This window comes from Lepidothrix coronata, unplaced genomic scaffold (assembly GCF_001604755.1).
Source record: "Lepidothrix coronata isolate B3197 unplaced genomic scaffold, Lepidothrix_coronata-1.0 Scaffold85, whole genome shotgun sequence".
In the NCBI taxonomy this organism is placed as follows: Eukaryota; Metazoa; Chordata; class Aves; order Passeriformes; family Pipridae; genus Lepidothrix; species Lepidothrix coronata.
The window spans coordinates 3,681,161-3,696,577 of record NW_016690265.1 but is presented as its reverse complement, the minus strand read 5'-3'; the positions used below and the strand labels follow the sequence as shown (position 1 = coordinate 3,696,577).

At 34.8% G+C, this 15,417-nt stretch overlaps 1 protein-coding gene across 9 annotated transcripts in view; it reads right to left on the bottom strand.

The window, feature by feature from the left end:
• Positions 1-15,417, bottom strand: part of RGS12 (regulator of G-protein signaling 12) — an 89,942-nt gene that overhangs the window by 19,746 nt on the left and 54,779 nt on the right. For 7 of the 9 annotated variants that reach the window (XM_017820775.1, XM_017820776.1, XM_017820777.1 and 4 more), the window contains 10 exons: positions 14,375-14,518; positions 11,134-11,313; positions 9,719-9,872; positions 8,441-8,517; positions 7,437-7,637; positions 6,404-6,477; positions 3,850-3,976; positions 2,830-2,926; positions 1,313-1,380; positions 666-819 (listed from right to left, as the gene is read on the bottom strand). In XM_017820775.1, the coding sequence (XP_017676264.1) occupies positions 666-819; positions 1,313-1,380; positions 2,830-2,926; positions 3,850-3,976; positions 6,404-6,477; positions 7,437-7,637; positions 8,441-8,517; positions 9,719-9,872; positions 11,134-11,313; positions 14,375-14,518 (1,276 nt within the window). The remainder of the gene's footprint in view (positions 1-665; positions 820-1,312; positions 1,381-2,829; positions 2,927-3,849; positions 3,977-6,403; positions 6,478-7,436; positions 7,638-8,440; positions 8,518-9,718; positions 9,873-11,133; positions 11,314-14,374; positions 14,519-15,417) is intronic. The other 2 variants (XM_017820781.1, XM_017820779.1) reach the window with 1 other exon arrangement.

The window sequence follows — 15,417 nt, the reverse complement described above, 5'->3', positions numbered from 1 at the left end:
GGACATCTTTCTATAAGAAAGCAAATTCTCTTATGAGTTTTTTTCCAATGATATCACCAGAACTATTAAGATGTAATGAAGGTAAAAACAGTACTCAGAATAGACAAGATTACCAATGACCTCTTTGCTTGTTTCTATTTTCAAATACCTTTTCAGGGCACATGCTGAATGTAAACTAAGTTTTGCTCTTGCCCATCACAGCTCCTCCACAGTTATCAGACTGTACTGCCCTTCAGCAGAAAATTTACAAAAATTCTTACCTGAGTAAGTTAGGATCTACACTACTGTGCAGAATGCCTTTCAGTGAGTTGAAAACACGTAAAGGTGAACAGAAAGGTAAGCTTCTACATGGCTTGCAAAGGGTATCAAATGGGATATTCAACTGCAGTTGAGTAACTAATTCCTTTTTTTTTTTCACAGGAATTAGGTACCCTTCACTTTTGAAAATCCCACTGGGTACCTACATCTAACTTTAGGTATTCTTAAAATTTTACCTTCAACTTAAAAAAAAAAAAAAAAAAGACAATTCAAACACAGCACCAAACAAAAATATTATGATCATGACTGATTTCACAATGCAGTATTAAACACATCCCACACAGATACAAAATTCTCATTTTTCTAAGACTACTTATGTTAATATGTAAGCTATAAAGTTCACATACCCTCTGCTTCATCCAAATTAATTTTCTGACATTTTTTTTTTCCAATCTTTGCAATAGAGTCTTCTCTCTTTGACAGCCGGACTTCCCTAGCATTTTTTCCATTTTCTCCTTTCATTTTGATAGAATTAGATTTTCCTAGAGTTCTTCCCTCTCCCTGCATTAGAAGGAAAGTTAAGGTACTACTTACATTTAGGCTATATCATTGTGTACATAATATGGTCTAAGGGAATGAAAAAGTTATTTTGGAAACACATTTCTCTAACACCGCAATAAATGCTTTAGTTTTGTCTTGATTATGGCATAGAAACATTTGCCATAGTAGTTCCCAAAAAAGTATAAATAAATATAATATTCTTCACTCTGAAGAATTCACGTAACAGAAACGGCCTTTGAATCTCAGAATAATTCAACCATTTTCTAACACAGATAAGCCAATCAGACACAAAACAACAAATACAACACATGACAAAGTTCTCACAAATAGATGCTGCTGACAGTGGAAAAACATCAGACAAATTGTAGCTATGTTCAATCTAGTTATATAATTTAGCTGATTCAAAATCATGGATGAATGCAGCCTTTAGTATAGAATTCTAGAAGGAAAGAAAAGATGAACTAAGGGACAAAATTCATTGCAGAAGACTTACAGTAGATGCTTGACTTCTTGAAGTAGATACAACTGCAGTCTGTTTTACCAATGTACCTTTTTGTTTCTCTGTAAACAATAAACATAAACATGCCTTCCATAACTGCCAATTTGTAATTTCCCAGAGAAGCAATATTTAAGTGACAATGATTCACAAAACAGATTTCTGCTTTAAAATTGCTCAAAGATGTATCAGAAAACAAAAAGAGTGAGCACAGCTGATATTCCTGATACTTTTCAGTCAAAACCTATCAGAATCTCCCTCTCATCTTCAAATTTTCATCATACTGGCAATACTTTTAAAGTTTAAAGATGCTGAACTTTTACCTAAGTTCTAAATTTCCAGTTGCTTTAGATCAAATAATTTTAAAATCTGAGCTAATAATTCAGTTTGCAATTCTCAAATTTAGAATTTAAACAAGAAAAAAAAAATCAGCAGAAAAGACCACTGAAAGGTCATGTTGAACCTTTTCCTGCATCAATTGTTTTGTAGACATTTCCATATCTTCCTTGTCACCTTCTAAATAACCAAATGGCTCCTTTGAATTTCACCTGCCTACAGCAAATATACTAACACAGCATCATGGCCCTCTTCACTGGTACACTGCCACAGAACCAACCTACTGCTAGAATGATGCTCTATGATTTAGTCTTTTATAGTCCCTGACAGCACATTGGATTTAGGCTTTTTCTGTAATCCTTAAACTAATTATCCATGGGATATCCATTTAGATTGATAACTTTTTTCAAAAAAACAGCTGGTTCTGTTTATTACAAAAACGACAAATGTGATTCTTCTCAATAAATGCCTCCACCTTTATTATCCTAGTTCTTCCTTAAAGAGGATCTCTGCTCTAAGTGTATTTAATTTAACCTAATATCTAATGAATTTAACCTAATATCCTAATGAAACCAAACCTTTACTCTTAAGAGTGCTTACATTAATCTAGAGTGTTAATTGTCTCAAAAGATTGTCAACTATTCAGCAGACAAATTTTTATTTTTCTTATTTTATTTTTTAGTGTTATCTGCAGAAATAATCACTTAAAACTGGAAAAGTAGGCTCTGCTACTGTCTCATGTTAAAGAAGGAAGTTTTCATAGCAACATATATAGCTGCTGCCCAAACTGCATCTGTTTTATTTATACAGAATGTTTCTTATTAAATAATTGCCAAATTCACAGAAGTTATTTGGCACTTTATTCTCATCATTATTCCTAGGGACTATGTTCCTAAATATGTATGTAAATATATGGCTGAATGCAAATAAAATATTCAAATATTACTAGTGCAAAACTTCTTACAGCAACAGCAAAAGTACTTTTACCAACAGATTGATTTAATCTTCAATCTTCAGAAACTGCACTGCTTTTTAGTTAAAAAGAACATATGCTCCATGTGACAAATCTAAATTTAATCACATTTCTCTCACCTTCACATCAACAGAAGAAACTCACCAGAGTCAGGGTTCATGACACTGACTTGACGTCATAAATAAAAGTTTTTATACCAACTTACCTCTACCTTTTGTTGGTTCTTTTTCTTCTAGAACAACCCGCTGACCATCCAGATTAGATATAGGGACACCAAGATCAAGTGGTTCCTGCTCACCATTCTGAAGTCGGATCACAGTTTGTATATAAGAGAAAAAGCTGTTTTTAGAACAAATTTATGCAGTCTGATATTTTTGAAAGAAAATAAGCAAAGCATTTTTACGTTTCAGCGTAGACTCAACATATTCTTCTTCTACTGCTCTAAAAATGTTTATTCCATTGGTATAAAACTACCTTGATTCCAATGAGTGTAACCCATTTCTTGTGAGGAGAATGGTATTTGGGGAAGATACATGGAGAAAAAAAAAATCATCCGATTTGCAAGTGTGCACAAATACTCCAGAACCATTGCTGTTTATCTTCAGCACACCATATTTTTCAGAGGATGTTCGAGATATTTTATATTCTAAATTGGTTGTACTTTGTTAATTTTGTAATTTTATTAAATGAAGTTATCTTTATACCAACATGTTTTTCAGTTATCTTAAAAACATGGACTTGTTCAGCTAAGACAGGATACATTCTAGAAATATCACAAAAGTAACTTTACTTTCCTGGATATTCCAGCAAAATAGTATAGAGAACATGTAGCCAAGTGCTCAGTAGTAGAGAAGTTGAATCAGTCTGCCTTCACAAAAAGTTTCTGCAAGGGGAATTGAGGCAACTTTCATGATTCCCAGGATAATGGAACAAAACTTTAATCCCAATCAACTTTCCTTGGCTAATAATGGGAGTTGAGCTCTGGAAGAAGCTTGGTAATTTAAGACATTGGATTTATTCTGAAGGGGAATATAAAATAGATGCAGACTAAATATTTGGGGGAACTACTATTAAGTATAATGGTTATGACTATGATGTGTTTTATCTCAACATCCAGCTATACCTATTTTAATGCCTGTCAGGATAGGAATAATTTCAGGGAATATCGCATTATCTTCTTCAGACAGAAAGTATTGCTGCTTGAATTACATCAAAAGATACTTACTAGTCTTGCCACAAGTTCATTAAGATTTAAACCATATTTTGCAACCACAGGCCTTAAGACCTCTGTTACTGGTTTAGTGGGTTTAGCCTTCAAACCAACTGACCGATTGATCGGAACAAGATCCAGCCTGAAACATATCAATTGTAACATTAAGTATGACATATTCCAATAAATAAAATTTACAAAAATATATAAAACCCAACCTACAGCAAAGTTATACTAGCTAGTAACTAGCTGAAAATTCAGTAGCATAAATTTATCCTAAAGGATAGATATAAAAGGAAGGTATAAAAAATTCTTAATTCAAATAAAAATTCTACTATTTCACTCGCCAGAGCTGAGTGAAGGCATAAGCCAACCTATTTGCATGATGATCTTCACAGCAATTAAATCATCTTTACAGAAATTACTCTGACCATTCTAGTCCAGGAGTGCTTCCAAAGTGATTCTATACCTGAACTACAGACCTGGATGCAAGAAAAATATTTCTCCCCAATTCGACAAGAGACTCACAACTTCTAATTCAATTACATGAGATGGGTTTGGACAAGTATTTTTATTTTTAAGCGGAGGAACAAACACAGTGGAATTCCAAATGATGCTACTTTTGGGTTCGTGCCACCATATCAGGAAAAATTGCTGTAAGAGAAACTAATATACCAAAGCTGTAAAAGAAATTCACTTGGAACTTAAAGGCCAAAGACAGCTCTCTTCAGAGTCTATTACGTCATTTTCTATCATTTCATTAAAATAGCAAAAAATAATGAAATAGAAAAAAAAATACCCCCCCAAACAACTAATTTGTTAACATCTATTCCCCTGCAAGAACTGTGCCTAGTTTCATTTTTCATTTTTTACATGCTCTTTATCTGTGCCCTGATTCCTCCATAATAGGTTTGTTTGACTACAATGGCACTACAGTATGAAAAAAAGGGCAGGCTTATTACTAACAAAACTATCAGAAGAAATGTGCACTACCAGGAGAAACGACACTTACTAGTAATTTTCTCAGTCACGATTAAATGTAAACCCCATCTTTTCTCTCACACAAATTACTTAAATCCAAGATGTTTAGTCATGGTGACTTTTCCCTTCCAAACAAAACACGAATAACTGAAACTTTGTCTCTCACATTTTCTTTGAAACCAACAGCTACTGAATTAAAATGATCAATTTTAATCATTAACTGGCAATTGACACAGAAGCAGCAAACATACAGGAAACCCAGTATAGACAGATAGTATTTGTCTTGTGTCTGAAAATGTTCCAAATATTTGACTATATTTGCTTACACAGTGTCTGCCCAGAGAAAGGAATAATGTAGAACTTTTATACGTTATAATTAACACACAAATACCATATGGTACTGCCTACTTAAAGTTGCTTTTTAATTTGGAAACTCAACAAACTCACACCTAATAAAAGACTGCTCAATCTCAATTTCAAAATTGAATATTCTATGCAACTTTTATTAACCTGAAGTACCCTTAAATAGAAACTAGCCCTGCTTCCTAAAGAAAAGCAATATAAAGCCAAAATGAGGAAAGCCTAACAAAATAAACTTTATTCACTTCAAAAGTGCAATTCACTAATGTAACACAAACATTTTACTCCATTAATTTTTCCTGAAATTATTATTTCAGGAGTTTTCATAGCACTAGTTTGGATTCATTTGGGAAAAAAATATAAACTGATTATTTTGATAAAAAGTATGCTATCAAATAATATTACATACAGCTAAATATATAATGTGCCAAATTATATTACATCCATACTAATAATTTAGCACTGACTTGCTTAAGATTCAGGGCTATAAATCTATAATCAGATTAATTTATATTTATACATTTAGTCTTACTATAATTTTCCAAGTGGGTACATAATTACAGATGTAACTGAATGGGAACATTCAGTTCAATGAGAACAACAAATATATCCATTTCACCTTAAGACTAAGAGACTGGTAGTTCAGTTTCCATCCCTTTCTTGTGCTACTTCAATCTACTAAACATGTGCCTTCCTGATGTGGAAGGTCCTTCTGGGCCTGCAGATGTGTCCTATATGCTTGTTCACAACTGCTTCAGCTTGAGCATCATAACACTATTTAAACATCCCTAAACTGGAACATTGGCATGAAAATCCCACTTGTATCCAGGACAGCAATCCAGAAAGCTCCCTCCTGCAGCACATAATACTCATGAGGTGCTGCTCCACTCAGCTTGAAATGTTCCTGCAGGTCCATGTTTCTGCCATGGATCCTTACCCTGGCTGTCCCCATGAGACTCTTTGCTTGATACTGAGACTTATTTATTTTATGTGCCTGTACAATGAATGGGAACCTTAGATCCCCTCATGCTGGACTCTGGATTACAATCTAAGATGCTGCATTACATGGCTGACTGGATTTTTTTACTAGACTCAGATGAATTTGTTTCTACATCAACTACTGTTTTGCTGCACGGGTAACTAGAAACATACTTTAGCACACTTTCAAAGAGTAAAATGGAAAATGGGGTGGAAAATGCCAGAGGAAGGCAGTATTTTTGACTCTTACCGAAATAAAGTGCGTTTTTCTAAACGTAGGTCCCGAGACTCCAGGATACTACTGTCTTGGTGCAATACCAGTGGCTATAGAGCACATGTCAGGAATAAAAGAAGAGAAAGAAAATTATTTTTTAAAATATGTAAAAAAGAAAAGCTGCGGTTTTAATTGTTTTTAAATACTCAGAAAATTATTAATATAGGTTGCATGCATTTTAGTGAATATTCATTTACAATATGGAACATGATTAAAGTGTGCTTTATTTTGGCTAGTTGTGAAACTTCCCCTGGAGTCAGCAGGTATTCAGGAACTTGGTATTTTAAATCAAGCCTAGGTTATTCAACTTAAATAAATTACACAGAATGATGCAATAGAAAATATGGCCAGCTAACAGTCTTTAAAAGATTTAAAAGAAAAAGCCCATAGCTACGCACATTCATTGATTTTTTTCCTTGTAATCATCTAGACCAGTCAAAAGCACACATTTTAAGGGAATAAATGCTTCACATCCACAGCTTCTCTTTGAATTGGGGACATTTCTGATGAACTAAGTCATCACACAGACACAGCCTCATCTATATAGACTGTTGTTTTGGAAATTTTCCTCAATATGAAAACCTGTACCTTATTTCTAGCATATTTCATCTTTGAACAACTGAATGTCACTGTGGTTTTTGCTTTAATGCAGTACCATCTACTAAAACACATTTGCTTGCTTTGTGGATACTTTCAATTAAATACAAGCTAACATTTTCCCTGGATAAACTACACGGACTAGATACTTAAATTAACTTATTATTATGAGGAAATCTTTGTCACGAGCTCTTTTTTTTTTTGTGTGTAATGTAGATACCATAGAAAATCATGGAACTGCAACAGTTAAAGTTTCACTAAAATTCTCCTTCAATTAACCAGCACTGACAATATAAAGCTACAGGCAGATCCAGGAGATACATAACAGTATAGAGAGAACAGAATTCCTGATTAGCAAAATTATTATGAGAATGTTCAAAAAAAACCCAAAAAACCCAAGAATATGCAATACCTTATCACCTCCAACTAAAAAAAGGTCCACTGCAGCTATGTTAATGCCATGCTTCTCACAGAGCCCAGATAGCACCTCTTTGATGGAGAATCCAGATTTAACAGCCATTTTGCTGGATGAACCATCCGGAAGGTTTACACAGCAGTATTTGGGGGATTTCTCTTTATCTGGTACAAAAGCAGGCAATCTTGAGGTTTCAGACTTTAAAGGAAAAAGAAAGAAAGGTCAGTGCCCAATGGGAAAATTAGGACCGTGTGTGTATAAACTTTCAGAGTCTGCACGAATCAAATCAAGCCAAAAAGCATACTTTCTATCATGTCTTAGAAATCTTTTCAAATACCACAAATATCAGATAAATTTAAATCCCAGGGGAAAACTTAAGGTAAAGATAACAACACTGCACAAATCTAAATTTATTTCAAGAACAGATAAAGTTTTAGACAGCGAGTGGGTAAAAGAGTTAAAAGATTCACTGCTAAGACAAGAAATTTTTCTGCAACAGAAATAGATGTGATTTCACCATGCTTGTTTCCCTGATCAGTATTTGCAGCATAGGCAGCACTACATAGTTACTACAATCTAGTACCACAGAAATCAGCCTAATGCAACTTGCATACAGGCCAAGAAGAGGGAAAGCTTTAACATGGGGTTGTTCAGAACAGAATCTCAAAGCTCTGGTAGGTGGAAAAAGCTGTTTATAAAAAGCCCCTTAAAACAGAAACTAGTTTGGAAGTTTACTGGTACCTGAATTTAAGACAGACAAGATGCAAAGCATATCTTTCTGATACAAGGACAAAATAAGAAGCAGTATATGAATACAACCTCTATTACATTTCTAATATTCTAAAATTGCTTAATATTACATCTTGTGCTCTAACTGTATCACTTAAAAACCCTTTCCCAAAGTATTACGTCAAACAAATTACATCACACTACTTAGAAAATTATTAATTCACTGTTTTATCTGCTTCCCCACTTCTTCATTAGTAAGAGCCAGCCATTACCAAGTCAAGACTAGCAGTTGATGACATGGAGCCTTGTGATTCCCGTCTGTATGACAATCCATTGGACTGAAAAGAATCTGTTTGTGGAAAAAATCAGCAATCAGTAAAGGGGCTTATTATTTATTATAATACAGAAAACTATTTCAAATATTAGCTCCTCCTCTGGTAAGAAAAATTATTTTTTTCATTAAAGGAAAAAAACCCACCAAATCTTTATATTGTGCACTGATGCATGGAAACCAAAACAACTTTTGGTCAAATATTTCTTGGTTATGTAACCCTTGAATAAACCTACTTGCTTTTATGTTTAAAAAAACAATTGAACCCCTTTTTAAAAAAAACGTAATTTAATTAACTAGCTTAAAAAGATTTGAATATTTAATCTCAAAAATTATTCTACCTCTTCAGCTATTTTGAAGGGAAGTCCAAATATGGTGTTAGAAAAATAAAATATAGGACAATTACTAGTCACTTTCAGAAGGTTAAGTCTATAGTCTTAGCAAACGTCTCTGATGTCTTTTCATATATGAGTATAATGAGAACACTGAAAATATGCATATGATTAAAGATATCTTGTGGGTCTGAGCATTTACCGGAAGCAAAAAGCACAGTAACAATATGGACCAAATGTGGTGCTTCCAGGGAATTTGTCCATTTTCTTTAACTCAATGGAATGACTTAATGCAAAACTTTCATTTCCTCCTTTAGAGGCCATGTACAGGCGCTTTCTTAAGGGAATTCTTCCCTAAACTCTCAAAACACAATTAAGCAACAAAACAGCAGGGTTTTCATAACTGACTTTTACAGGCAGTAACTGTGTTCAAAAGTTACCACACAGGTATCTCTGTGGTACTGATAGAAAAGTAGGACTATGCAGATGGAGGAATTTTGAAACAGCTGTAATTACAGCATTATTTGCACGCACTGCTCCTGAACTCTGTAAAGATTTGAAATTATCTTACTATAAAAATGGTAGCTTTCTGCTTGAAAAAGCAATTAACGGCACACAGAAATGCACAATGACTGATAAGCTGAAAAAAAGTCTCGTGGAAGTCAATAAAAACAAACTTAAATATTTTAATACTTTCATCTATTTACTTGTATATCTGCTTCCACAAAACTTGCAGTGCTATTAGCCACGGTGCGGCCTTCTGACTCAACAGTTTCTTTTCCCTCTGTCACTTCCAAGGATGCACCTAGATACAAACTAATCATGATGAGATTAGTCACATCTGTTGCTGAAACAACCTTGAAACAAAGCAGAATGTGAATACTCACCGTTTGGATAATCACCATTTTCTCTTCTCTTCTGTGATTTTCCCAAACTTTTACTTCTTGACCACGAGAAGAATGTTCCCCGTTTCTTCTTTTCAGTGTCCTCCTCTCCCGACTCTTCATTTAAAGATCTTCCTGACTTTGATTTACCGCTTAGCTATCACCAAAACACAATTAAATCATTGGTTGGATCACAGTTGTAAGAATATTGTCTAAAATAAACCTCCCCACACTTCTTCCTAAAACAAGAGTGTGATGGTCAGGTTAGCTGTCTTCTTTACCCCACGCACAAGTGTATCTGTCAGCATCCCTCTCAGCAGCAATCAAAAAAAAAAAACAAACAAAAAAACCCACCAGTGGAAACAAAAAGAAACACAGGGATGCAAATGTGCTACTTGGTAGGGAGTACAAAACAGTAGCTGGAAACAAGGCACTGAGAGCTCCTGCAAATATTGAAGAATTCTTCTCAACTCACCAGTAATGCCTAAGCTTAATGTGGAAAGGCCATCTGCCTTTTTAAAACACTGAATTTAATTTTGGTATTTTTCCTAGGCTAGCCTTGAACATGAACTGCATTTGAAGACAATGACAAAGTACTGTTTAACATTTACAAGTATAATCGAGTATTTATTAGTGTTAAGGAATACAAATGTCAGGAATGTTTGATATTAAACTAAACTTGCTTTTAACAAGCTAGTATTCTTGTTACATTATTAGAATATTCCTTAAAATGCTACTTTTAAAAGGTTTCTAGTCATAAAAATACATAATGGCAGACGGGCTAATCTGTAGTGATTGACATGAAAAATGAAAAGTTATAATTTATCCATAAAGTTATGTAATGCTAAGGTGGTATTATCTACATGAACAAAAAATAAACCCTAAATAATGTTAGGAGATCAGTCAGTAAGATTACTGGTCTAATTTTTAAGCAACTGAATTTGTTTAACACAGAAGTATCTTAGTTCAGTAGGGGCTAAGAAATTAAAAAAACTACCCTCTGCAAAAATGAGTTAGATTAGATTAAGACTTCTTCAAAACTTCTGATAAAATGTCTGCTCTCAGCAAAGGTTAAATTATCACATCTTAAGTCCAATGTTCAATTAAAATAAGCTTCTGAACCGGGGCATTAAAATAACCCTTACCTTTATTTGTACACATACATTTAAATAATAAAGATTTTAAATTATATTCAGGAAGTCAATATCTAGAAAACTGTTTCAAAGGTAAGGATAAAAACCAAAAAAAAAGTATTTTCCTGAACACATAAATATTTTGTAATTGCATTTGCCAGCATCTCTAACCAAACATTTCAATTGTATTTTATATGTATTTTGTATATATCTTTGATTTTCTAAAGAACTTCAAAAATATTATTTAAAAACATGGTTTTCAGATAACAACAATGCAAAGGTAACCTTTTTTGGTGTTGAGATATTGGACTTCTCTGAACTGACACTGTGTTTAGAAGTGGGGCTGCTGGGAACACGCTGAGGATCAGGAAGAGGACGTCCTTCTACTTCTGCTAAGATGCATTCTTGGTAAAGAGGGGATTTGAGAAAGCGAGTATAGCTATCAAACTTCATCAAGTTAAATATCTGAAATTAAAACACAATGGATAATGGTTACATAAACTTAACACATCAAGCAAATTAAGCTATTTTGCAACAGCCAGTTCCCACAAAAATTTAGCACATTAACCTGTAAACAGCAGTAAGTATGACTTTGTTTAAAAACCTGCTCACAAAGGGGAATCTCTTTTTCAATGAAAAATAAAATCCTTCTCTGACCACAGGCACACTGGCAAAACTAAAAAAAGGCAACTAATTTCAAAGCACATGTAGTCTTCAGGCCAAGTCTCCACAAATTACTTAGTACAGACAATACACGCAGCTTTGAAACAATTCTTGAGTTCTGTTGAGCTCAGTGAATAATACTGAGGTGTATTGCCAAAACAGTGTAAAATACGGGGAAGCAATTACAAGAAATTGAAATGCATCAGAGTCAAGGACTCACAGAAGCACTACTGATATAAGATTATTGGGGGAAAGTCGTAAGTATAGCCTGCAAATGCCAAAACACGCAAAAACCAAAGTAACTGAAAAATACAAAATATTTCAGCTGTCCTTGAGTTTTTTAAGAAAATGAAACTTATAAAGGTTACATTCCTCAACAAGTCACAGTATTTTAAGCTGAATGCATTTTGAGCTCCCAAAAGATAAGACATCATCCTATGGCACGGCTAACACTAGTACCCTAAACTTAACACAGCTTTAGAATGAAGCTTTGCAGTTTCCTCCATCACAGAATTTAGCCCTAAATAAAGATAAAATTGTTACTCCATGCTAGGTGAGAAGAATAAAGGAAAAAACTGCAGAAAATCAAGAGACACAAAAAAAGTTACTTCAGAGATGCAGTCTGCAGATTAAATATACTTAATACAGCAAAAACAATTACAGTCTTTTAACTTTGCTGTACAGAGTGATGAGAGTATAACTAGTTTACCTTGAGCTGATTATCATCTGCCCTACTATGCTTCTAGCCCACACTACATCCATGATTTCCTATATTTAGCATTTTTATCATATTGATTTACATATCTTAATGACTTCTGCTTATTTGGAAAAGGCTAGCAGGTACTTGTTCTTACAAATGAGAAAGAGAAATATATCTTATAAAAGCATAATTTGAAATTTACACATAAACAAGAATATAAAAACTTACATCCATTTACACAACTCTACATGAAGTACATGTTTTTTTTTATTCTTATTTTAGTATCTTCAAGTGACCTACACTGTCTTGCATCTGGAAACACTCGACATGATTGTACCTATTCAATTTATAACAAAATAAACCCTAACTAGGTATTTTGGCTGCATCCACACTCATTACAACACCTTTAACAACAAGATAAAGGGCAAATTTGTCAGGACATGGACAGAAAGCAACTTCCAGGAGCATTCCCAACAGGCAGAGCTTGCGAGAGAATGGCCTGAGCACTTTCCCACACACTTCTCCAACTCCACTGCGGCCTTGCAGCAACATTTCCTATTCCCCAGCATCACATAACGCTCATCCAGTGACCGCCACAGAGCAGCACTCTTGCACTCTTTGGTCAGTGCTGAAATCTAAAAAATCTTGTGAAAGACCACAAATGCAGAGCTTTCGCTTTATTAAGATCATGTCACCACCATGAGCTGAACTTTGAAAGTCTTTGGGTGGGTTGCAGTAACCACACAACCTACAGCTCCGTGTTCTCAGGGTCATGCCACCCACCAAGACCACAAACTGACCTACTGCAGAAACACCACTTGGTGAAACCAAGATATTAAGAGCCATCAAGGCAGTTGATCACCCAGCACTGACCTCAGCCAGGCAACCCACCATTAGTACCTCAGCCAGCACAACTAGCTCCAAGGCCACTTGCTTGGGCAGAAGTAACTCTCATTCTGCTTCACCTAATTTTCCAGTGGGAGGAACGGGTCTGACTGAGGCATTGACAACTCGAGATAAGCAGGTCTGGTCCAGACAGGCCATGTGGCTGGGACTGAACCCATGGCAGGACTTCACATGAGCATTTTCTCCCACCTTATGAGCCCTCCAACCTAAGGGTACAGCATTTTCAAAGGAAGAAAACCTGCATCAGCCCTGTCACCCGACTCATAAGAACACCATGTACTCCACCAAACAAATGGGAGAGGATGAGGAGGAATTCAGGCATGGTCTCCACAACACCAGGATGAGGAATGCATGAAATGATATCTGAGAAGATGATGACTGGTAATTCTCACAGAAGTTCCAGGCCCTGGTAGGTGTATAGGGGGTAACCGTAACACCACAAGCTTCCAGACCAGCAGTCAGACTCACCTCTCTATCTCCACTTTGCACATGAAGGATGATAATACAACCAGCTGCTCAGCTTGCCCCAGAAACATGCAGTCTGAGGTTGTGTGCTGACTAAGATTGTGATCTGCTTCATTAAGGCTACAGCCTTGATTTAATAACATGATCTCAAAATTACTTCTCAAAATTACTAATAAACTGCTAGGGGGCAAGAGTAACCAAGCTGATTACTTAGGAACAAAAAATAAGAAACTTAAGATTCTACAGGAAATGCGAAGTGTATTCTGTTGTTGTTATATAACTGTTCTGAACACCAATAATTATTTAAAACACATCCACTTCAGAGGTCTTCAGACATCAACAGTTTTAAAAAGATGTTTGCCTGACAGTACCCTTAAAGCATAAGTGAAGAACTCCTTTAATACAACTGACATTTTACAAACTACTTTAACCAAAATTAGACACTATTTGTGTACTCAACTCTCCACTAAAAAAAAAAGAATAAGCAACCATATGCAAACACCATATGCAATGGTGTTGCAGCACATGGAATTATTTACTTGCACGAAACCTTCCTTTCAATAATAGTACTTGTCAGATTATTTTTTTAGTTAATGACAATTTTCTACACATAACAGAAAAACAGTCAAGCAGCATTCCATTATATAGCCTTTTTCTATTCTGCGAGCAGAATCTATGTGATCTTGATCTCAGTGTCTTTTTATACATAGTAAAGCATGTGAAACTATTTTTATAGATTGTAAAGGAAAAGATAATTGACAAATATAGAGCACTGATGTTTACTGAGGTTACCTGAAGCTGCTGTTCCTTGAACATATCCGGATGTGGAGAATTGAGAATATCATCTGCCAGCTGTGCCTGGCTATCAATATTAACTGGGGTTGTAGCTTTGCTACACAAGAACTTACTGAAGATCTCCCGAGCTCTGTAAGAAAGCTACAGAAAAGAAATGCTAAATGTATTTTGACTTTAAAACCATATTTTTAGCTAGGCATTTCTTACACTGATATATTCCACTCACAAATATAGAGCCATTCCTGTTTCCTTTATGTATATATATTTTTCATATGTCAGCTTTTGTTAGTTTTAGGCACATAAATAGGGTTTTCCCTTTAAAATTACAAATAATTACAATACTTCTTAAGCAGTAAAAGTTGTCATCAAAATAAAAATTAAAATAGTCAAGCTGTGAAAATAATAAAAGTGAAGCACAGCAAATGGTTTTTTACAAAGGAAAATAGTTTTTTAGATTTTAGACCTTTTACATAACAGTTACTATTTAAATAAATCCTCTAAGATTCAATTTCTAGAAGTTAGAAAAAGGTAAGTACATAATTTTTAACTTGTTTACTTTGAAACACCCACATCATGGAAATAATTAAAAACACATCAAACTGAGCTCAGATTTGGCTGTGGTGTAGACAGAAGGGTTGCCAGCTTGTACAAAATTCAAAATTCACCTAAACTGCCTGACCAATGCCAAACTACCTTAAAAGGAGGAGATGGAGATTCTCATAATTTGTGAACAAACATGACTATGTTTAGAGCAGCAGACAATCTATGTTAAACACATTATCTTGGTTGGTGGAGGCAGTCTAGCTAAAAGAGTGTAAGAGGGCTTTCCTTGACATGTTAAATTAACTTGCTCTGCACTCCCATGCTCTGGGCTACCAAAGCCAGCCATTTCCAACATCCAGGATACTTTACCTCATTTTTACAGAGCTACCTCTGCATTTTGCCGCAGTTTAAATATACCCAACATCTTAAATGTAGGTCAGCCAACCCCATTTTAGTGATGTCACATACAAAGACCAAGCACAGCTCCAATAATTTCA